This window comes from Miniopterus natalensis, chromosome 2 (genome assembly GCF_054644295.1).
Source record: "Miniopterus natalensis isolate mMinNat1 chromosome 2, mMinNat1.hap1, whole genome shotgun sequence".
NCBI lineage: Eukaryota > Metazoa > Chordata > Mammalia > Chiroptera > Miniopteridae > Miniopterus > Miniopterus natalensis.
The window spans coordinates 123,777,658-123,802,446 of NC_142082.1; the positions used below are offsets into that span (position 1 = coordinate 123,777,658).

General features: G+C 34.4%; 1 protein-coding gene across 1 annotated transcript; it reads right to left on the minus strand.

The window, feature by feature from the left end:
* Positions 1–245: 245 nt before the first annotated feature.
* Positions 246–24,789, minus strand: GLIPR1L1 (GLIPR1 like 1). The gene is made up of 6 exons (XM_016199064.2): positions 24,613–24,789; positions 16,603–16,848; positions 13,219–13,319; positions 8,217–8,305; positions 426–452; positions 246–337 (listed from the first exon to the last, which is right to left on the minus strand). The coding sequence occupies exons 1-6, from the start codon at positions 24,787–24,789 to the stop codon at positions 246–248; spliced, it is 732 nt and encodes a 243-aa protein (XP_016054550.2).

The following is a 24,789-nucleotide window of genomic DNA, read 5'->3' on the forward strand; positions in this document are numbered from 1 at the left end:
TCTCTCTAAAATCAATAAACGTATCCTTGGGTGAGGATTAAAAAAAAGATAACTGGAAAGATTTTTTTTTACTACTGCCCTTCTTCTATACTGCAATACTGTACATCTTTTGAATTAAAAACAGACATTAAATTTAGATAAGAGTGTAGAAATTTTAATAATTAAATTGATGAGACTAACATTTTGCCATAAATTGTTACTTTATTTTCATGTGTGAGAGTAAATTTATTGTACGTAAGTAAAAATTAAAACATTCTCAGAAGAGCATAAACTAGGCACAATAAATTACATGCTGTCTGCTGTGGTGCTTTCCCGTTTGGATTCCAATTTGGATATTCTGTGAATAAAACACAACAGTTAAGAGCTCAATTTAGTTTCAAGGGAACGAAGTAATGAAATCAATACTCAAATAGTTTTATACGTACTTTTAATTGCATCAAGTTCTTTATTTTCTAAAATAGAAAAAATAATATAAAATTAAAAAGCATTCACTTGCTTTTCTGGCTTTTAGAATAAGATAATCAATTTAGGAAACAAAATTTGGCTTTCTAACGTAAAAAAATGAAAGCTTCCTCCCCAAATCCCATTGTACTTAAAAATCTGTATGATGTTCTCTGCCAACAATGTAATTTCCACAAATATTTCTAGCATTGAAGGCACAAAAGCCAAAAATAGACAAAACTATATAACTTTATATTTGACATTTTGTCAAATATAAATATCTGAAAAAGGTAGTCCTTCATGTTGAGTTTTGGGTACCCAGAGCCTTCCATCAAATATCTCACTCATTTCTGCAGTGGCCCTTGCTCCAAATTTTGCTCTCTGTCTTTCCCCCATCAAATTATTCTCCTCTGTTGACCATCCTATCAGTAATCTGCTATTTGTTAGGAATTCATTTATTTTATTTTTATCATTTATTCACTTTTTTGAGTACCTGTTGTGTATTGAGCATGATTCCAACTTTTGGATATAATGGTTATTGGAACAAAAATAAAGTTCTCCTTACAGAAAAATAAGGAAAGAAAATCTATCAATTTTAAAATGGACTAAATAAATAAAAATGAGTAAAAATGATCATTTCAGAGAGTGATTAGTGCTCTGAAAGAAATTAACTAGGTCAAAAGATAGAAAATAATGAGGAACTAAATTAAGATAATAACTAAAATTTATTGAGAACTCACTTTATTTTGGGCTCAAATGACTTTGTATGATACTTAAATTCTCTGAATCACCTCCTCAGTTGAGCACATTTCACTCCAAGGCCTATACATTTACCCATTAAGCTATATGTCCTATCTTTCAAAAAGGAATACAACAAACTAAAAGTTGGCTTTCATAGAAACTGATCAACAAAAAAGAGAAAAACACAAATCAGAATTCACAGGACTTATTTAATTGGAACATAACAGATAGAGCAGTGATAAAAATATAAGAGAATTTCATTAAAACCTGTATAAAACATACATTTGGTAATTTTGTTCTTAGACCTTAATATCACATAATACTTAAAGGAACTAAATCAATAATTTGAAATGTACAAACTCACACAACCCAGAACAAAATTGTTTTACAAAAAACTCTCAAACATTAAAAAAAATAATCAGAATCTTACACAAACTGTAACCAAAATATTAAAAGAGGTAATGCTCCCAACTTTAAATTTCTTTTATGAGGCTACTTCAACCTAGAAGTCAAAACCATATGAGAAATGAAGAAGGAAAATTTCAGGCCAATTATAATTCTAAAATTAAACAGAAAAACTGTAAGGAAAATGTTAACAAGAATCAAGCCACCTATAAAAGAAACCTCATGACTAATTTTGATTTATTATAGGAATCAAAGAAGAGTTTAAAATTGGATCTCCAGGCCATAACTTAACTACCAGTACCTATATATGTAAGTATAAATCTGATTGGTTAAGTTGTATTCATTAGATATATGTACAGCTTTTTGTATGTCAATCATACCTCAGTAAAGTGGTTTAAAAAATAAGAACAAAGGAAACAATAAAACAAAAATGAGAGAGGAAACAGGATGTGATAAAATATTTAAAAAAATAAAAACCAGATATTTCATGGAGAACGGAAGCATGGGGGTAGGAATGGGAGTGGGAGGCCGGTGAGAAGACTATTTTGGAAGTCCAGACAGGAGACAGAGGAGTGGAAAAGTGGCTGGGAACAACACACAGTTTGGAAGAATCTCTCAGGCCACTTGATAGATTGGTCGTGGGGGTAAGAGAAAAATATCAGGGCAACTCCTAGACCAATGAATGAGCCCAATACCTGGAACATAAAAATAAGCACTTGATAATGATTAGGGAACAATTGGAAAAATGATGGTAAAACAACTCAGTGTCAGCATCTTGAACATAACTATACATTACCCATCTGGTGCAGAAAGAAGTGCTTTGGGCCATCAAAAAAGTGTGATTCATATGCTCTAGGCGGTAGGATTTGAAATTGGATTCAAGGGAGCCACTCACCTAGGGCTCTGGCAGAGGGAGGGCAGAGTGGACTAGAGCTGAGAGAGGAGAATCCAGGGTTGCAGTCTCTAAAGATAGAGCTTAGAGGGCAACCATCTGGATTCCTGTGCTGAGTCATTCCTCCATACCACAGAGGACATTTTTCTCAGGCAGACATTTACCTTCCAAGCAGCTTTTGCCTGGGGGGGAGGGGGCAATTGCCCCACCCTGCTGGAAAACCTTTTGCCCTACCCTGTGGAATTTTTATAGCCTGAGGCTCATTAAGAGACTGAATAATGGCCTCTGGGTGCTTTAAGTCTTTGCCTGAATTGCTTCTGGACCCAGATGGTTCAGACTCACACACACTGGAAAACAACAATAACAACAAAAACTTCTGGAGGACTTTAAAGGAGAGATTGACAGCAATACAGTCACAGTAGGGGAATTTAACACTCCACTGACTTTACTGGATAGATCTTCCATACAAAAAATCAACAAGGAAACAGTGATTCTAAAGGACACACTAGATCAGATGGATTTAATTAACATTTACAGAACATTTCACCGCAAAGCTGCAGAATAGGCTTTCTCTTCAAGTGCACGTAGGACATTTTCAAAGATAGACCACATGTTAGAACACAAAACAAGTATCTATAAGCTCAAGAAGACCGAAATCATGTCAAGGAGCTCAAGAAGATTGAAATCATGTCAAGGAGCTTCTCAGACATTTACTCCATGGAATACTATGCAGCTGTAAAAATGAAGGATCCTTTACCCTTTGACACAGCATGGTAGGACCTGAAGAGTATTATGCTAAGCGAAATAAGCCAGACAGAGAAAGACAAGTATCACATGATCTTACTCATATGTGGAATCTAAGGAACAAAATAAACTGATGAACAAAATAGTCCAGAGACATAGAAGCATAGAACAGACTGAAGATCTCAGAGGGAAGGCAGGGGTGGGTGGGTGGGGAGAGATTAACTTAAGAACTTATATGCATATATGCATAACCCATGGATACAGACAATAATGTTGTGAAGGCCTGGGGGGGAGGGTTGCAGGGGGAAGGGGGAAAAAGAGAACATTATAATACCAACAATAAAGATAAACTAAAAAAAAAAGAGAAAGAAACATAACAACTAATTACAATGTGTGAGATCCTTGATGGGAACAGGTGAACTATGAACAAAGTGCATTCTTTGGGATAAATAGAAAAATCTGAAAATCGACTTTATACCCAATAAAAGTATATTAATGTTTAAAAAAATAATAATAATAAATTTAAAACCACCATGTCTCTCTTTACAATAATTTTAAAATATTACTGAAATGGTTGATTTTAGAGAGAGAAGAAGGGTGAGGAAGAGAGAGAAACATCAATGAAAGAGAAACATCAACATCCATCGGCTGCCTCCTGCATGCCCCCTACTGGGGAATCAACCCTGGGCATGTGCCCTGACTAGGAATCGAACTGGGGACCTCCTGGTGCATGGGTTGATGCTCAATCACTGAGCAACACTGGCCGGTCTGGACAAGTATTTTTTTAAATGTATTTATTCAAAGAGGAATTGAGAGCACAAATAAACTTTTAAAAAATTAAACTTACAAAGTAATACTTCCAAAACAGTTTCCAAAAAGAAAAAAGAAAGAAATCCTTTGATGAAGTTTACAACATAAAGGGAAAAAATTGGGGATCATTTCAAGAGATGCAGAAAAAAATATGGTAAAATTAAACATTTATTCAAGATAAAAGCTCTTAGCAAAATAGAGAAAGAGAAAACTACCATAATCTGGCAGTGAGGATTAATTAAAAACAATCTAGCCCTGGCCGGTTTGGTTCAGTGGTCAGAGCATCGGCCCATGGACTAAAGATCCCTGGTTCAATTCCCACCAAGGGCAGTTATCTTGGTTGCAGGCTTGATCCCTGGCCCTAGCCGGGATGTGTGCTGGAGGCAGCCAATCGATGTGTCTCTCTCACATGTATGTTTCTTTCTTTCTCTCTCTTTCTCTCTCTCTCTCTCTCTCCCTCTCTCTCCCACTCTCTCTGAAAAGCAATAGAAAAAATATCCTCAGGTGAGGATTAAAAAAACCCAAAAAACCAATATATGTAACGTTGAAACATTGTCCTTATAGTCAGGAATAGGAGAATGCTGTCCACTATTACAACTTATGTCCAACATTGCATTGGAAGATTGACTGACTATTAATATTAGTAATAAAAACTGATATAAAGGTTAGATGACAGGACAAACGTATTTTTATATAGAACATTAAGAAAATCCAGCCGGTGTGGTTCAGTGGTTGAGCATCAGTGGGCCCATGAACCTGGAGGTCAGGGTCAGGGCACATGCCTGGGTTGCGGGGTGGATCCCCACTAGGGGGCATGCAGGAGGCAGCGGATTGATGTTTCTTTCTTGTCTATGTTTCTAGCTCTCTATTACTCTCCCTTCTCTCTCTAAAAATCAGTAAAAATATATTTTTTAAAAAAGAGAGAAAATCCAAGGTTATTAACAAACTATTGATAAGAGAATTATGTAAGAGTCCTGGATAGTAGACTAATATAAAAATAACTTAGATTTTTTCAAATCAGCGAAAATCAATTAGGAAATATAATTTTAAAATGTCACTTTAAAACAACAAATACATGTTACTAAGGAATCTAATTTTATGTGTAAAGCCTTTACTGAGAAAAATTTAAAACTTAACTGAAAGTCCTTTAAAGACCCAAATAAACAACCTTTATTAATATAGTCAGTGCTATAAAGATGTTAATTCTTCTTAAATTAACCTGTAAGTTCAATGTAATGCCAACCAAAATTTCAAGATCATCTGTGGAAATGATAAGCCTATCACAACATTAATTTTCAAGAGCAAAGGGCCAAGAATAACCAAATAATTTCTGAACAACTGGAAAAAGAACAAGTTGGAGAACTCCTACCAGGTCTCAAAATTTATTGTGGACTTTGCAGCTTGTGTAGTGCTGTATTAGAGACCACTGTCAATACCCGCTTAAGTCTCAGCCATGGAGTTATTTGTGACAGAAAAAGCTCTCACCAAGCACAGCTAGAAAATCCAAATAAAATACAACAAAGTGATGTTTAAGAGCACCAAAGATTCAAAGCAACAAAGACTAGAGGGTGAAGATTTCAGAGCAGGAGATCCATAGAAAGGTGGGCTGATGTTATGAATGTTGCTGTTTCTCTGGGGCCATTTTTTGATTCTGGGTCCAGGTCAAGGACTGAATACTGTATATGGGCTTTGCTCTGGCAGAAGCCGATTTTGGGGAAAAAGAGAAACCAGCTGAGCTTTTGTTGGTCTTGCAACGCTAGAGAGATAAAATTGAAGAATTGAGTAGGTCAAGATTCAGGTGAGTGATAGAGATGGAGGAAGTGAGCCCAACGGGTATCCATTTTGTACTCAAGTTATTTTAATTTTGAAGCTGTGAAGGGCAGAAAGTTAAATCCCTAGGCTGAAAGCCCTGGAAATGAAAGCAGATTTTTTAGTAATTCCAGTGTTCTAAAGCAATAAGAGATTGGAGTTCAGAACCCACCAGGAAAAGACAAGTGAACACCTCAGCCTCTCCGTGGAAAGCCCTGGAAATCTACACCCTTGGAACAGAGGTAAACAGAGACAGACAGCTTTACCTATATTCTAACCCAGCTTTGACTAAATTGTATTTGGATTAAGCCGAACAACCCCAAGTCTATCTGTTTAGCAGAAGAAAAGCTAGAACTTTCTATAGTTTTCCCCCCACATAGGATAGGTGTTTAATAAAAACTTACTAGTCACACCAAGTGTTTCTGCAATGTATGTAATGGCTTAAAACAATAACAATTTATTACTATTTCTCACAGTTGTCTGGCTCTGCTAGGCAATTTCTGTTATATGTAATGTCATAAGGATTCAGTGTCATGGCTGCATTCCACTGTAGTTCAGTAGGGGTTGAAACAGAAAGATGACCACTCCTCTTCCAGGGCCTTTCTCCATGTGACTTCTTGAGCAGGAGAACATGGGTTTCTCGATACACTGGGAGCTTCCAAGACAGTAAAAGCCAAAGCTGCCAGATCTCTTAAAGGCCAGGCCCAGAACCCGCACAATATCAAGTCCCTTATTCAAGGTGAGGCGAAATAAGCTCCGCTCCTTGATGGGAGTAGAGGCAATGCATGTAAAGGAGGGGAGGAATAGTTGGTGGCCATCTTTAAAGTCAATGTACACACCAAGAAACAGCATTATTAATAAACTAAGAGAAAACAAAACAACATTGAAAGTAGAAACAGACCCACAGGTGATTTGGATGCTGGAGTTTTTAGAAAGAGGTTGGAATACTGAAAGGTGTTGATAATGGAGCTTAGGGAGGGTAACAAAAACATGGGCTTGGCAGCTACATGGCATTGAGTAAGATTTTTCTTCAGTTGCAGTAAGGAGCAATTGAGGAATTTTAAGGAAAGAAGGTATTTGATCTGATTTTCTTTGTGTGAAACAGTTTGGAGTAGAGTACAAAGGGAAGTGGTAGACTGGACTAGTTCAGGAAAGAAATGACATGACAGTGGCTTGGATACTGGGCAGGAAGGAGAAGTGGAAAAAAAAGAGTGTTTCATTATTACCTTTTTATGTCTTTGACTAGAAAACATTAGTTTCCAAATGGGACATAATACAATAAGTTTATTTTTTAAATTGCTTTGAATGAAATCTGAAATTAGAGGGACAATACTCTAATTCATTCTTTAGTTGAAGTATAACATGGATATACAAACATACATGTATCATGGAAAGTCTGGTTAATTATTACAAAGTGGACATACCTAGATAACCTTTTGGTATCCTCTTGTAATTACTAACTCCTCTTTCCTCTCCAAAGGTAACTGCTAACCTGATTCCAAATGTAGATTAGTTTTGCCTGATTTTGAACTTTATGTAAATGAAATCATTTAATATGCTTTCTTTTTGTGTCTGTCTTGTTTCCTGGCATTACAACTTTTTTTTTTTTTTTTTTTTTAAAAACAATTTCTGAATCATCTACCCCTTCACCCATCTTACTTTATCTTCAGTCAAAGAATTTGTACCTTTAATGTTAAAAAGTATCTTTGGCCTGGCTGGCATGGGTCAGTGGTTGAACTTTGAACTATTGAAGCAGGAGGTCGAGGTTTGATTCCCGGTCTGGGCACATGCCCGGGTTTCGGGCTCAGTGCCGAGTGGGGGGCATGCAGGAGGCAGCTTATCAATGACTCTCTCATCATTGATGTTTCTCTGTCTCTCTCCCTCTCCCCTTCCTCTCTCTGAAATCAATTAAAAAAAAGTATCTTTGTTCTGAGAACCAATATTCTGATAATGGAAGGGAAACATTAGTTTTAAATCACAATTAATTTGTACATTGATTACTGAATTACTTCTGAATAAGTCACTATGTTAATAATAACTAATAAAAGGAGGAGAATGGAAGCAAATGCAAATAAGCATTTTAACTAATAGTTCTTTGTATAGCAGCAAGTATATACTGTGTAGCGGCACAGTGGATCAGTTAAACCTCACTCCTATCTGTCCTTTAGCCTGAGAGAAAATGAGTGAAGGGGGAGAGGCATTTGAGTTGAAATATGATTTATGACAAATGATTTATATCATCATATAGCAGCAATCAAATCTTGTCCATAAATTCTCTATAAACCTGATGAGAGCTAAATTTGAAAATATAATGAATTTATGGAAACTTTGCTCTCCAAATAGAATGTTACAATTTTTTTCCCTTTTTGCTTACCGCAGAGGTTGTTTCTGCAGGTGTCTTCTTTTTTGCACATAGAGCAGGATTCTCCTTTAGTGTAAGGGCGCATCTTTAGGTAATTTCCCCTATAAAAAAGAGAAACATTGAGTAGCCAAATGACTATTCACTCCTCTAATTTGGTGCATTCATTTTTTTATTTTGGTTGCTCATTAAGTCATGAATGTTGAAAGGAAAATAACTTATCCCAATTTTATGCTAATTTCTTTTGTAAAAAGAAACTTTAAAACTGTTCTTTACAGTGTGTTCTTAATATGTCACAGTTCTTTTTTAAAAAAAAAAAAAATTTTATTTTTTAATTTTTTTTAAGAGAGGGAGATCAATTTGTTGTTCCACTTATTTATTCATTCATTGGTTGATTCTTGTATGTGCCCTGACTGGGTATAGAACCCACAACCTTGGCATGTCAGGGCGATGCTCTAACCAACTGAGCTACCCAGCCAGGGAGTCATATTCTTGAATATTCTATAAGACATAAATTAGATATGAACCCAGTGTAATTATGTATGTGACAGCCACAGATTTTTCGTTTGTTTCTTGTAGAACACTAAGATTATCTCTTTTTTTTTTTTTAATTTTATTTTTGTTTAAAATATTACAGATATCCCTTTTTCTCCCCAATGACCCATTCCCCCCCTTGTTCCTTCCCCCTCCCCAGTCCCTCTCCCCACCATTGTCTGTGTCCTTGGGTTGTGCATATATGTCCTTTGGTTTCTCCCCCTCCACCCACCCGCCCTCCTCCATCCCTCTGACCTTCATCAATCTCATCTATGCTTCCATGTCATTGAATCTATTCTGCTCATCGGTTTATTAAGTTCTTTAGATTCCACGTATAAGCGAGATCATGTGATATTTTTCTTTATCTGCCTGGCTTATTTCACTTAGCATAATATTTTTCAGGTCCATCCATACTGCCCCAAAGGGTATGAGATTCTTCTTCTTTACAGCTGCGTAGTATTCCATGGTGTAAATGTCCCACAGCTTTTTAATCCACTCATCTACTGATGGGCACCTGGGCTGTTTCTAGATCTTAGCTATTGTAAACTGTGCTGCTATGAACATAGGGGTGCATATATCCTTTCTGATGAATGTTTCAGGATTCTTAGGATACATTCCTAGGAGTGGGATCACTGGGTCAAATGGCAGCTCCATTTTTAAGTTTTTGAGGAACCTCCATACTGCTTTCCATAGTGGCTGCCCCAGTCTGCATTCCCACCAGCAGTGCACTAGGTCCCCCTTTCTCCACACCCCCGCCAGCACATGTAGTTTGTTGATTTGTTGATGGCAGCCATTCTGACAGGTGTGAAGTGATACCTCATTGTGGTTTTAATTTGCATCTCTCTGATGATTCTCATGTGTCTCTTGGCCATCCGTATGTCCTCTTTGGAAAAGTATCTATTTAAGTCCTTTGCCCATTTCATAATTGGGTTGTTTGTCTTCCTTTTGCTGAATGCTATGAGTTCTTTTTATTTTGTAAATAGAATAAGCAAAATTTAAATTGTAAATGGAAACATATGCTTTATGACTTAGTTTAAAAGTATAATACCATAGTCCTTATCTTGTCCTGTTTGATGCTGTACCAAAAAAATGGTACCATTTGGTCAACCACTTAACAGATGTTATGCCTGATATATTATAACAAATCTGTTTGTTTGTTTTTTTCCATCTCTGTATTTGTGGAAGACTTTTAAAAATGTTACTTAGAGTACACAAAGGAAAACACTAATAAGATTACCAGTATACCATTAAATAATAAGCCACAGTTCATTTATCCATTCATTCGTTTGGACATTTGGGTTGTTCCAGGTTTTGACTATTACATGTAAAGTTACTATACACATTTTGAACATTCATATTTGTCTTTTTATGGACATACATTTCCTATAATACATATCTAGGAGTGAAATAAATTGATTATATGATCAGTGCATATTTAACTTTTTAAGAAACTACCACTCTGTGTTTATATTATAGTTGTGACACTTTATATTCCCACTAGCTGTGGTTGGGAATTCTAGTTCCTTTACATCTTCCTCTGGATTTGGAATTATCAGTCTTTAGCCATTCAGATTGTTGTGCAACAGTATTCATTGTGGTTTTAATTTGTATTTCCCTAATGATTAATGATATTGAGGTTGTTATCATTGCTTATTTGCCATCTTCAAATTTTCTTCATTAACCTTTTATTAATTTTTTATTGTTTTAAGTATTCCTGATATTGAATTGTGACAGTTCTTTCTATAATCTTGGTATAAGTCTTTCATCTGATATGTTTTGCAAAAATTTTCTTCCAGTCTGTAGCTTATCTTTTTATTCTCTTACCAGTGTCTTTGAATAGTTGTAATTTTAATTTTAATGCAGTCCACCTTGTCAGTTTGTTCTTTTATGGATCATGCTTTTGGTGTGGTAGCTAAAAAATTTTGGCTATATTAAGGTCACAAAGTTTTCATCTATGTTTTCTTCTACAAGTTTTATAGTTTAGATTTTACATTTAGGTTTAAAATCTGTTTTGAGTTATTTTTGTAGGTTTTATTTTGTGTAGATTCAAGATTACTTTTTGTTTTTTATGTATAGATGACATATTGTTCCAGCAGCATTTCTTGAAAAATCTCTTCCACTGCATTGCCTTTGTGCATCTATGAAAAATCAGTTGAACATGTGGTCAACCATGTGTAGATTTATTTTTGGACTCATTATGTTCCACTGATCCATTTGTCTAATATTATATCAATATCACAATGTTGTGATTATTTTTAGCTATAATAATTATTGAAAAAATAGTCTTTCAAATTTGTTCTTTTTCTTAGTTGTTTTGGCTATTCTAAGTCCTTTGCATTTCCATATGAATTTTAGAATCAAAGTTTGTCAGTTTTTACAATAAAGGCCTGCCAAGATACTTATTGCAATTATATTGACTCTATAGACCAATTTAGTGAAAAATTACATTTAAACAATATTGAGTTTTTTATCCTATTAACAAGGTATATCTCCCTATTTGTTTGTGTATGTTAATTTATCTTGAGAATATTATGTAACTTTCAGTGTATAGTCCTTCATATCTTCTGTCATATTTATTCCTAATTTATATTTTTAAAACTATTATAAATGATATTGCAAATTTATTTCAATTTATGATTGTTCATTGCTAGTATATTGGCATGCAATTGAGTTTTGTATCTTGATCTTGTATCCTGAAAAAGTTTTAAACTTACTTATTAGTTCTAGAGAAGTTTTCATAGAATTCATTAGATTTCCTGTATAGATCCATACGCCAGCAGTCAGCAAAGTGTGGCCCATAGGCCAAATCTGGCCTTTGGTCTGTTTTTGTGCAGTTTTTGAGCTAAGAATTGTTTTTTTATATTTTTAAGGGCTTATTTAAAACAATACAAAATCACAAATGTGAATATGTAACAGGATGCATGTGTTCTGCAAAGCCTAACATTTTTACTATATACTTTACAGAAAAAGTACTGTCTGGAACTTTACAGAAAATTTTTGTACTGTTAGGTATAACATTACATGCAGATTTTTCACAGAAGCCTTTATTAGGTTTAAGATGTTTCCTTCTGTTTCTAATGGACAGAGAACTTTTATTAGGAATGAATGTCTTTTACTCAGTCTAGTGAGATGATCCCATGATCTTTATTTTTAGGCTGATTGATATGGCTAATTACATGGATTGATTTTAGAATGGTAAATCAGGCCTACGTTACTGGAATAAACTACATTTGGATAAAGTGCATTAGGCTTTTACTATATTATTGGATTCAACTGCTAAATTTTGTTTAGAATTTTTGTACCTATGTTCATAAGAGAGACTGCTCTGTAGTTATCTTTTCCTTTTATTTCTCCTTTGTAATTTGTATCTTTTGAGAAATTTGTTCATTTTATCCAAGTTGCCTCTTGATTAATTTACCCAATTATTATTTTTAATGACCTTCTTTAATCCTGGCAGCATATTTTGCTCTGAAATTCACATGATCTTATATTAATATAGACTCTGCAGCTTTATTTTGCCTAATGTTAGTGTAGTAAAGCTTTTTCCATCCTTTTACTTTTAATGCATTTGTGTCTTTATATTTAAAGTATGCTTTTTGTAGGCAGCATATAATTGGTTCTTGATTTTTTTATCCAATCTCACAATCTCAGCCTTTTCATTTGATGTGATTATTGACATAGTTAAAATTGAGGCTATCTTCTTATTTATTCTGTTTGCTTCATCTCTCCTTTGTTTTTCTTCTCTTTAAGTTTTGCATTTGTCATACTTATTTCTGTTGCTAACTGAGAAGGAGTAGAAGAAATCAGAAATAAATATACACATTTGTACTTCTCCATAGCAATTTTGGCACATGTCAGGTTCTTTTTATCATTTCTGTATATTTATTCTATGCCTGTGTTTTTTATTTTGTACATTTTATTTTAATATTTTTGTTTGTTAAATGGATGGGGTTGTGAATGGATTTTATCTTCTTTGTTGTACAGATCACAGAGATTAGAGTTCCAGAATTTTATTTTTGTAGCCTCCCATTAGGCTTATATTATATTTCCATTTAGATGTGCAGTTATCAAAAAGGCAATAAAAATGATGGTATTTTTTTCTTAGATAAATGTGCTTTTCACTATCATTCTGAATCACTTGCTCACTCCTGTTATGTTATGTTATATTAGGAAAGTATCTGCTAGCCTATTTTGTGTTCCAGTATTTAGCGTAGCAATGCACTTTATATTATTGGTTGTTTTACTTAACAAACAATGCCCATTATTTCACTCTAAACTTTAAGTATTTCATGATAGGTATAATTCTTTACACAAGGTAATATTCTTTCACCACTTTCTATTTTCATGTCTTTCTTTTGATTATCTTTATAGAGACTTCATTTCTTAGATATATACCTGTCTTTTTAGTCTTAGACCCTATTTTTGGAAACAATTCTTAACATTTATTTCAATGTAAAATAGTTTTAATAGCAAAGTAACTTACTCAGGTCCATAGTTACATATAAATATTGCAGTTTCAGCTCTCCCAAGTTTAGGACAAACTGTAATTGCACAACCAACTTTATATGAATTGGCCCAAACTACCTATAACAAAAGGAATTTTTAAATTAAATATGCAAAACTATTCTATGCCACGATGCACTATTGGAATAGCTATGGCCTTAGTCATGCTATAAAAGTGAATATACATAAATACTTTTTGGCTATTTTTCATAATTTCTAATATTTAGTTTAAAACAATTTTTTTAAAAGGCTGCTTTTGTGAATGCTACCTAACTAGTTTTTCCTTACTGATAATTCTCATAAATCAAAAGAATATGTAGCCAAAATAATAACTTTTTCTAGATGATTTATGAAAAAGTTTTATTTTCTCCATGAGTATATAGTACAAACGATATTAAAATCACACTGTAAATGAAAACAATATGAACTTTTATTTCTTTTTCTCTGATTAATTCTACTTAGTTTATGATTACATTTTAAATTCTGTGGTCTTACCCATATTCTCACCTGTGTCAAATCATGAGAAACAGGTAGGGTTAGAGACTAGCAGCATATTAAGTTTATTGCAAAAAGCACGCCTGCCATAAGGATGGTGAATACTTTCTTCTTTTGAATAACCACTCTTTATGCCTCTATAAGGGTATGTGTGGCTTTGGAGAGTGACAGGTCTATTCTGACCGAGTTTACCACTTAATAAAGTGAGATTGAGCTAGATCCTTAAAATACTTCATTCCGTTTGCGTGTTTTAGAAAGTTAAAGAACTATATGACTATGAATATATATATTTTCAAGAAATTCATGTTTAAAAATTTGGTTCATGAATAACTGACTACACCATGAAATTTTATTTTCTTAATATGTCTGAACTGTGATAGTTTTGGCTTTTGGAATGGTGAAGATAAATATTGATTATGTATGTATAAATATTGATTATTTAACAAAAGTAAAACATTTTAAATGGACTAAATGTAATATTAATATGAATATTGGTTGTAACTTCAATATGAATATCTTCAGGTGGTAACAGTAAGAAAACTTTTACCTTATTTTCTTTAGAACATTTAGCAAGATACAGTTATTGAACCAATAAGAAGAATGCACCTATTTTTAATATTTTAAACATGTGTGCAAATTAGCCAATGAGGAGTGAGCTGCCAGTTCTGCTGTAGTAATGCTGAGGGACAGGGGGTATTGAAAACAGGTTATTTTTCCCTTACAGTAAAAGGAGAGACAAAGGCCTGGCCTGTGTGGCTCAGTAGTTGAGCATCAACCCATGAACCAGGAGATCATTGTTCGATTCCCAGTCAAGGCACATGTCCAGGTTGTAGGCTTGATCTCCAGTGGGCAGGGGGGCCGTGCAGGAGGCAGCCAATCGATGATCCTGTCTCATTGATGTTTCTATCTCTCTCTCTCTCTCTCCCTCACTCTGAAATCAATAACAAAACATATTAATAATAATTAAAAAAAGAGACAAAGGATTATATATAAAGGCTGTGACTCAACCTTGATGCCATATTAGGAATATTGCATTCTGTTTGTTACCAGAACACCTGACAGTTGATCCCATTCTCTCAATTTTTCTAGCAGTAAGCCAAACCATAATCTTTGTATACAACATCTATCCTGAGAAAGATTTCTAAATTTACAGCATCCTGTTGTTGGACAAAGATTAAATAAGAGCATGAAAGCTACCAATTTCCTTGTTTAGTGTACCTCTGATAAAAATAACATGCTTTCAGACACTATATGTTAATTCAACTTATACAGATAAATTTAGAGAAGAGAGCTCTTTTTCTTGCTTAAATAGGCCAACCTAGTGCCATGTGCCATGCCTAAAGTGTGACTTCCATTTCTCACCAAAAACTCTCACCTGAAACAACCAAAAGTATTGGAAAAATTATAGGAAATAAAGATCTTCAAGATACTGGACATATGATAACAAAGGATAATGCCCCCTGAGAGTTCAGGTTGGGGAAACTGTGAATTGTACAATTATCTCAGCTTGTTGCTTTAACAGTTTCCAGGCCATGACTGGTGGGGTAGGGGTGGTGGGGAACCCAGGAGAAGCTTGATGGATCCACATAGTTGAGAGACAGAGCTGTGAGTCTGCAGAGACCAAGGAGGCAGGAGTTTAGGTAGTGTAGTACCTCAGTGGTGAAAATCTAACAGTAACATCACTTTGGATGCCTGCAGGGGGTCCTCATCATCAATTCAGAAGAGCATTCATTGAAGAAACTACCCTAGACCTAGGAAAGAACCATCTATAAAAAAAACTACATGAAAGAATACAAGACTAACATTGGGCCAGGAGTAGGGTCTTTCCCACTAGTTTTACTGGCAAGTTTCATAATTTCTGGGGCATTGGGTGGAGTATGCAGAAGAATTTTGCCTCCACCTATTTTAAAAGCAGGAACCCAAAGGATCAAAGGATCAAACAAATTCCAGTTAACTATCCCACAGGAGAATTCAAGAATATTATAGGTATATAATTAAGTCAAGCATCCAACAAGGCAAAATTTACAAATTTGGGGATATATTAAAACATACCCAGTGTGATAAGCAGAAAAACTTGACCCATAAGGAAGAGGGAAAATCAGTCCTTCGAAACTATCCCAGAACTAACATAGATGCTAGTATGAACAAAGAAAACACTAATTATTGTAGCTATCTCATATGATTGAAAAGCTAGATGAAAGATCAAATATTCTCAATTTAGTTACTGATGTAAAAAAGACAAAAAAACTTTTAGAGATATAAACTTTGTCTAAGATGAAAAAATAAGCTGTTATTAACAGTAGATTAAACATTAGAAAAGAAAATATTAGTGAACTTAAAGATAAAAGCCATACGACTATCTGAAATTAATCACTGAGTGAAAAAAATGTAAGGAAGAGAGAATATCAGTTAACCATGGGAAAATTCAAATGGCCATCAACATTGGTGACTGGAATCTGGGAAGAGAGAAATGAGAGAGAGTGACAGAAATATTTCAAGAAGCAATATCCAACATTTATCAAAATTTGATTTAAATTCTAGATTTATGGTTCTAAGAAACTCAGTAAATTGCAGCATAAAAACATGAAGAAAACTTCAGTATGTTATGAAATTGTTCAAGATTTGTTGTAAAGAAAAAAAATTTAAAGCCAGTGAGAGAAAAAAGACACATTACATACATGGGAATAAATAAAAGGTTGACAGTAGATTTCTTATTGGAATTAATGCATTGTAAATGCATTACAGCTGTCTTTCAAATGAAGGTGAGTTTTCAGGATACCAAAAAGTAACTCAAAAGAAAATGCTAAAAAACATGTCTTGTGATTGAAATGTACATAAATAAGAACTAATCAATAAAATGTTTATTTACCTGAGTATAATGGCCACAAACTTTGGAACAAAGTAGACTACTATAATTATAAAATTGGATTTCATTGTACCAAGCACCAATGGCAGACGCTGGTGTAAATTTGATTGATCCACCTAACCAGATATTTTCTCCTGAATATTTAAAAGTTGGGTGACACTGATATGGTTTTGATGTACAGGGGTTATGACCGAATGTGCACTGGTTTGCCCATGCTTTTGCAGTCTTTGCTAAAGCTTCATCCCAAGTCTGAAAGACAAAAATAATTTAAATTGAATTGTTATTGTGCATATTTGTTTGCATTAAAGTTATTCTAATTATTGTAATTAATTAAATTTTGTTTAAATTTTTAATTTTCATAAAATATAGTTTTTCTTTGGCATTTATTATGTTCACTGTTCTTTTAAGTTGTACTTCAGAAACACTCTATGACCCATTCTGTGGCAGTTCATTTTTGTATTTCTTGTGCTTACCTGATGGCCTGGGTAAGTAGAGGCAGTCAACAAATGTTTGAATATAATTAAATAAGTCAGAGTTCACAGTCTAGTAATTTGAAAATTATGCAAGCATATCATAAGTAAAGGATGAGGACCTATTTATAATTAAAAAGGGAAAATCTTTCTAAGACACTAGAAGAAATATAATTTCCTTAATTTGATCAAGAGTATCTATATAAAAAAAAAATCCAACCTTACAGCAAGCATCAGTATAAAATGATGAAATATTGAAAGCTTCCACTCAAGATTGGGAATGAAACAAGATTATTTCTATTTACTTACTTATCTTCATCTGAGGATATTTTTTCCATTGCTTTTCAGAAAGAATGAAAGGGAAGGAAATAGAGAGGAACATTGATGAGAGAGAGACACGTCAATTGGTTGCCTCACTCATGCAGCCCGGGAGCTGGAGCCTGCAACTGAGGTATGTGCCCTTGGCCAGAATTGAACCTGGGACCCATCAGTTGGTGGGCCAACCCTCTAACCACTGAGCCAAACCAGCTAGGGCTCATTATTTCTATTTAATATTGTACTGGAGGTTAGGCTGTATAAAATATGTGCACTGTAAATATATAGGACAAAAGATATAAAATGTCTGATTGATTAGGATTTACCATTATTTACAGATGACATGACTGCATACATGGAAAATTCAAATGAATGTGCAAGCAAGACTGTAAGAAATAAGTGAAATTATCAAAGTTGCTGGATACCAGGAAAATAGACAAAACTGTATTTCCACATACACTCTGGAAACAGTGTCAAAAATATGAAATATTTATAAGTACAATACATGAATGATGTAAAAATATCTCTATACTGAAAAGTACAAAAGATCAGTCAGAGAAAATGGAAAAGACTTAAATAAATGGAAAGATATATAATATTCATGGACCGGAAGGTTCGATATTGCAAAGAATATTCATCCTGATATTTAATTCACTTTTAATGAAAATTCAAGTCGAGTCTTTTTTTGGAAATTGATTATGAAATTTATATGGAAATTCAAAGAATCAACAATAGCTAAAACAATCTTTAAAAAGTAAAACAGCATATACCAGTCTCTGTCATGTGTTAGATTACCACGCCATGTGCTATTTTAGCGTTTTGGGAAAATGAAAAATAAAATCTGTTCTCTAGCAAAATAAATGTCTTATTTTATGTGTAAAAAAATAAATAAATAAAAGTGAGAAGACTTACTCTATCAGATATTAAGACATCATAAAGCTATTTTAGGAATTATGGTATTAGCACAAGGGTAGACAAAGAGCCCAGTTGAAGAGCGTAGAGTCCTGAAACGATTTTTGACAAAAGAGACAATGTCTTAATGTAGCTATTATTGGCAAATAGTTTTAAAAATATTTTCATTTTAAATTAATTATAGATTCACAAAAGGTTACAAAAGTAGTAGACAGAAGTCCTGTGTAAATATCACCTAGTTTCCCAATTGGTTATGTTTTATGTAACTATAATACTGCATCAAAATAAAAAAATTGACATTGGTGCAATCAGCAGACCATAAGATTTCAACAGTTTTACATGCATATATTTGTGTGTGTGTATTTTTATGTAGTTTTATTATGTGTAAATTGAAGTGGCCACAGCCAAAATCAAGATAACTCTATTACCACAGTGATCCCTCATGCTAACCCTTTAAGTCATATTCACTCCACCACCCTGTCCCTAACCCATGGCATTCACTAATTTGTTCACCATCTCTATAATTTTGCCATTTTAAGAATTTTATATAAATAGAATCCCATAGTATGCATCTATTTTGATATTGGCTTTTTGTTCTCACAGCGTAATTCCCTTGAAATCCATCCACACTTCCATGTTTCATTAGTTTATTCCTCTTTATTGCTGAGTAGTATGCCATGGAATGGATGTACCACTGTTTAATCTTCACCTATTGATGGAACTTTGGATATTTATAAGTTTGGGCTATTACAAATAAATTGCATTGAACATGTGTGATCAGGTTTTTGTAAAGCAATAAGTTTTCCTTTTTCTAGAAAAAAAGAAGGAAAAGGAAAGTTGCGAAGGAGTATGATTGCTCGGTCTTATGGTAAGTGTACATTTGGTTTTTTAGGACGAAAGTGCCAGACTATTTTCCAGAGTGGCTGTACCATTTTACATTCCTACCAGCCAAGTATGGCAGGTATGGTTTCTCCACATCCTTTTCAGTATTTGGTAATAGCACTATTTATTTTTTATTATTATATTTTTATTTTATTGTTGACAGTATTACAGATGTCTCCCATTTTCTCCCTTTCTGCCCCCCTCCACCCAGCCACCACCCCACTGCAGGCCTTCCCCATACTGTTGTCTGCGTCCATGGGTTATTTTTTCTTATTTCTTAAGGCTGAATAATATTCCATTGTATGTATATAGTATGTATATAGTACATTTTCTTTACGCATTTGTCTGTTGATGGACCCTTGGGTTATTTCTATATCTTGGCTATTGTAAACACTGCTGCAATACACATGGGAGTGCAGATATCTCTTCAAGATCCTGCTTTCAATTTTTTAGATATATATCCAGAAATGAGACTTTTAGATATTATGGTAGTTATAATTTTAATGTCTTGTGTAATCTCCATACTGTTTTCCATAGCTGTGACATAATTTTATATTCCCACTAACAGTATACAATGGTTCCAGTTTCTCTGTAAACTTGAAACTTACCTTAAATTTTGTGTTTTCATTAGTTTCCCCCAGCATAACAAACATTTTCAATTAAGAACAATAATCTGAGTATAAAAGTCTTATTAATTCAACAAAAAATTGAAAATGAGAAGAAAGTAAAAGGATGCTAATCCTCTTTAGAATAGCAAGAGAATCAGTTGGTAAATCAATTAGCCATTGAATGACTTTGAGATCTGTCATTATACTGCCTGTCAGTGAACAAGCTGGGGTTGGGCAATCCTCCTTGCTCCAGCCAGAGAGGAGGAATTTTAACTCAACTTATTTACAAACTCTGCAAGTAAGAAAATTAAAATTTATTTACTTAAATCACTGAGCTATCAAGTTTTATTTCATACCAAAGCCTAGGCTAGCCTCTTAAAAAAACATATTGCTGAAAATAGGGTGCAGTCATGATAAAAATCTAAGCTCATACTACCCTGAGACCTAGTATGGGGGATCCATGCTGAACACTGACTTTATAGGCTATTACATATGACAGACACACACACACAAATGCACACACACTTACACAGTGTATTATAAAACAAAAGATTCTCTTCATTCTAACCTTAGCATGGGTTCAGTGTGACCCACAAGATTGTGCACATCTTTTGTCTCATGGTTTTAAAACAACAAAGATCTATAAATGGCAGATGAGTATGTGATCATTGTTGCTGATGACATTGGGGACAGAAGTGATATAGAGTCTAAGAAATATTTGAACTATGGAAGTTCTTAGATAAAAGATACACTTGCCAAATCTTTTCTTTCAGCAGGAAAGCACTGTTCTTGCCTAATATAATATTGTTATCAGTACTAGTGATCTGCTTCCTCATTTCTCCATATTCCCATTTTGAAGTTAAGGGGGACATTTTGCAATGGTAACAATTTCCATTACTGTTAAGGGATAAATGTAGATCTGTATGTTACCTAAGTGAAGCATGTCCATCAGTTCTTTACATTGGCCACAAGCTGGGCACAGACACTACAATGGCCAGTAATTTTATATTGATAGGAAGACTTCATTAGACTCTAAAAAATTTTTAAAATATTTAAAATACCTAAAATTGATATTCATCCATTATAATTTTGCCTTTTAATTTTAATATACAGTTTTGATTATTTTTGAAAAAAATAAAAATTTACAGGTTTCATCAATGAAAATGAGCTTAATTATTCTGATTAAATCCAAAACTGAATTCATTAGGTGAAATTCCTGAAACCACATATTCTTTTTTTTAATTTATCTTTATTGTTGAAAGTATTACAGATGTCCACCTTTCTTCCTCATTGACCACATATTTTTTACTCAATAAGGATTGAATTACTGAGCAAACAATGAGACACAATGTGGCCTTCTATGTTTCTTCTTCTGACCCATAAATGATAGGGGCAAGCCTGACTGAACTAAGTATTTAACAGGTAGCTGGAAGGCAGTGAGACAGGAATGATAGAAATCCAAATTGTTCAGGCCAAAGCATTTGGAAGAATGTGATCTATAAATTAGGAGGCAGACCATGAGTCTATTGAATTTGAAGGTCAAAACAGAAATTGGAAAACAGAACATTAATAGTGTTTGTTGGTTGTAATGTGGGTTCAACATAATTTTATGAGTATAAAATTGGCCATTTGGAAACAGAAATAAAAGAGAGAACTAAGACGTGGGGCTTTTGAGAGATGGGGAAAAAACTGTTTCTCTATAGCATATAAAAGATAAGACTTTGAAAAGGCTTTGAGAGACAAATGTCATAGAACTTGCATATAAATAAAAAGCTCAGGGCAAAGAGGAGATGAAGTATGTGACACCAAATCCACTTGATTGATTAAAAAGTGCCTCAGCAAATGTAAAAGGTTGAAGGTATCCCCATTTCCCACAAACTCAAAATTGCTCTGAAACAGTGATTGCTGTGTGGCTCCCATTCTTCTACTTTCTGAATAGAAATTTTTGTTGTAGTTGTCTTGTCCTTGTGCTAGCACTGAATATTGTTTCTGTGGAGGACACACACAGTCACATGGCCATAAGTATCCACAACCAATGCTGTTAGAGAGATTGTTGCATGCCACTCAGCGATATTAGGCTCTGATTCAATAACTGAACAGGATATTGGGTTTTATCCTTTGAGGGAGGCCTTGGATTTGTTCTGTATATTAGAGAAAAGGTATAAAACAGCAGTTGATGACCACAAAAGCAGTCTGTGATAGAGACATTTAGGGTAAGCATGCTATGGTCATCAGACTAATTCTGGCCAGAGAGACATGGATGGGAATGGCTTATGGTTCTAGGTCTAGTCATAAAATTTCTATGCAGCCCTTTAGCTCTCTGAATAGTGACTCTGAAGAACATGTGTTGACCATGATGAAACCAAGGTGTAAACAGCCCGAAGGCACTGCATGGAGAACAGGTGATGTGGAGAGCTTGCATGACTTCAGGGTTTATTTGTTAACACATCATGGTTTATCTTTTCTGGCATTTATAGAAATTGATATGAGAAAGGAGATGCCTAGTTTTCTTGGATGATTTCAGTAATGGATGACAGGAGAAACTCTTGTTGAAGTTTTAGCCAACAGCACTTCCGCTTTTGGCGAAGATGAAGTAATTTTTCTACTTGTAACAATAAAAATAAAACACATATTTGAAAAAGCAAGACACACGAAATTAGGCAAGACACATGATCCCTGAGAGGAGGAAAACCAACACGGTGAGTTCTATGATTGCTTTAGTTTACTGCCCTGAGAGAATGTTCAGGCCATAAAGAAATACCAGAAAGGAGAGACCTGCCCAGAGGCAGAGCTCCAAAGATGAGTGTTTAGCAGAGTATTGACTAGCCCACACATATGAAGAACATATCCAAGGCCAGGGAATGAATCACTCTAAAGGACAGGAGAGCATATTACCTAATGCTTACACAGTACTGGGAATATTGCCTCTTCCCACTAGCAGGATTGGAAAACCTAATAATCTTGGGAAATGTGTAGAGTACTCAAAAGGATCTTTCCTTAATAGAGAGAGGTAATTATCCCTAACCCCAACCACTACTTTTGTCTTGCCTTACAAATTTTAAAAACAGTACTCAAATGGATCAAAATGCCAAGTAATATAAATCCATACCAAAAAAAATGTCAAGAATACTTACAAAAATACGAAAATAACCATCACCTAACAAGCTAAAATGGACAGAATCATGTATCATGTATCTGATAAAAAGTTATCTTCATATAAAGACCCATGATAAAACAATAAAAAATCAGGAGAAAAGCCCTGGCCGGGTAGCTCAGTTGGTTAGAGTGTCATCCTGATGCGCCAAGATTGCAGGTTCCTGGTCAGGGCACATACAGGAATCAACCAATGAATGCATAAATACGTGGAACAACAAATCAGTGTTTCTCTTTCTCACTCTCAATCAAATCAATAAATTAAAAAAATTAAAAAATAGTCCTGCTGGCATGGCTCAGTGGTTGAGCATCAACCTGTAATCCAGGAGATCTCGGTTTGATTCACTGTCAGGGCACATGGCAGGGTCGCGGGCTCGATCCTCAGTAGGGGGCGTGCAGGAGGCGGCCTATCAATGACTCTCATCATTTATATTTCTATCTCTCTCTCCCCCTCTTCTGTCTTCTCTCTAAAGTCAATAAAAACATATATTTTAAAAATGAGAAAAATCAAGGAATGGAAATTGAACCAGAATTAACACATCTGTTAAAATTAGTAGACAAAGCAAGAGTGAGAAAAAGATTGTTTACATGAAAAAAGCATCAGTGGAATGTGAGATAACTCTAAATTGTATAATTAATATACTCATAATTGGAGTTTTTAATAATTAAATATACAATGACTAACATTTTTCTAATTTGTTTAAACCTGCAGATCCAAGAAGCTCAATGAATCCCAGGAAATATAAACAATACTACACCAAGACACATCATAACTAAATTGCTCAAAACTAAGGATTAAAAAAAATTCTTAAAAACAGCCTGAGGAAAAATATATATCATATACATGGGAACAAAGAAAATGATCCAGTAGATTTCTCATCACAAACCATGTGTAGGAAAACAGAAGATAGCAGAGCAACATCTTTGACGTTCAACCCAGAATTCTGTGTCTAATAATAATATATATCATAAATTAAGGAGAAATAAACACAGACATAAAAAGTTGATAGGATTAGTTACCAATAGACGCACAGTATGAGAAATATTAATGTCCTTTAGACAGAAGGAAAATGATACAAGGTGGAAATACGGATCTAAAAAAAAAACCCAGATAATTAATGTAAAGGCTTAAAAAACAAAAATGATTGCACATTTACAAAGTCAAACTATAAAACAAAATCATAGAAGGCTCATGTTTCTTCAAACTTACTCTGTTCTTCCCTCTCTTCTGCAGGTAGGTATGCACATTTAAATTAATTTACATTTATCCTTTCATTGTTTCTTTTGGAAAATATAGCATATGGGTGTGTTTATATAAAATGTGTCTTTATAAAGGGGTGAACAAAAGTAGGTTTACAGTTGTAATACAAACTAATAATAAAATTAATAAATAAGATGCAAGAATAAACTCTGTTTCATGTCCTCCCAACCTTAAGCCTAGTTTTGCCCCCCCCCCCCCATGTAAATACACACACACATATTTAAGTCTAGGGAAAGAACAACTTCAAGATTTCCTTTCTCATTCCCTTCAGTCAGTCACCACCCTGCATGAGACAGCTCAAAGGTGTGATTTTTAACTGCATGCTGAAAGGCCAGACAGAATTCATTCATATGCGTCCATAAAAATAATCGCCAAGGTACCTTAGGACAATTCCAGCCTGATTCTTTCTCACCATGTGTTTCATGTCGGCCGCGGGGGGCTCGACGTTGCCACGTATTTCATTGTGAGCAGCGAGACAGTCGTCTATGAAACTCCGGTCGTTTATGGAAGGGACAGTGGGAGGCGATTTACTGGCTACCAAGCAGAAACCTAAAATCCAAAAGCAACTTAATTTATTCCTTAGAACCAT

Coding starts and splice junctions, on each gene's coding strand:
- GLIPR1L1 (XM_016199064.2), bottom strand. CDS start 24,789: ATGGTTCTAAGGAATAAATTAAGTTGCTTTTGGATTTTAGGTTTCTGC. Junction 16,849..24,612: donor CGGCCGACATGAAACACATG/GTGAGAAAGAAT, acceptor TTTGTCTTTCAG/ACTTGGGATGAAGCTTTAGC. Junction 453..8,216: donor CTGCAGAAACAACCTCTGCG/GTAAGCAAAAAG, acceptor TTTCTATTTTAG/AAAATAAAGAACTTGATGCA.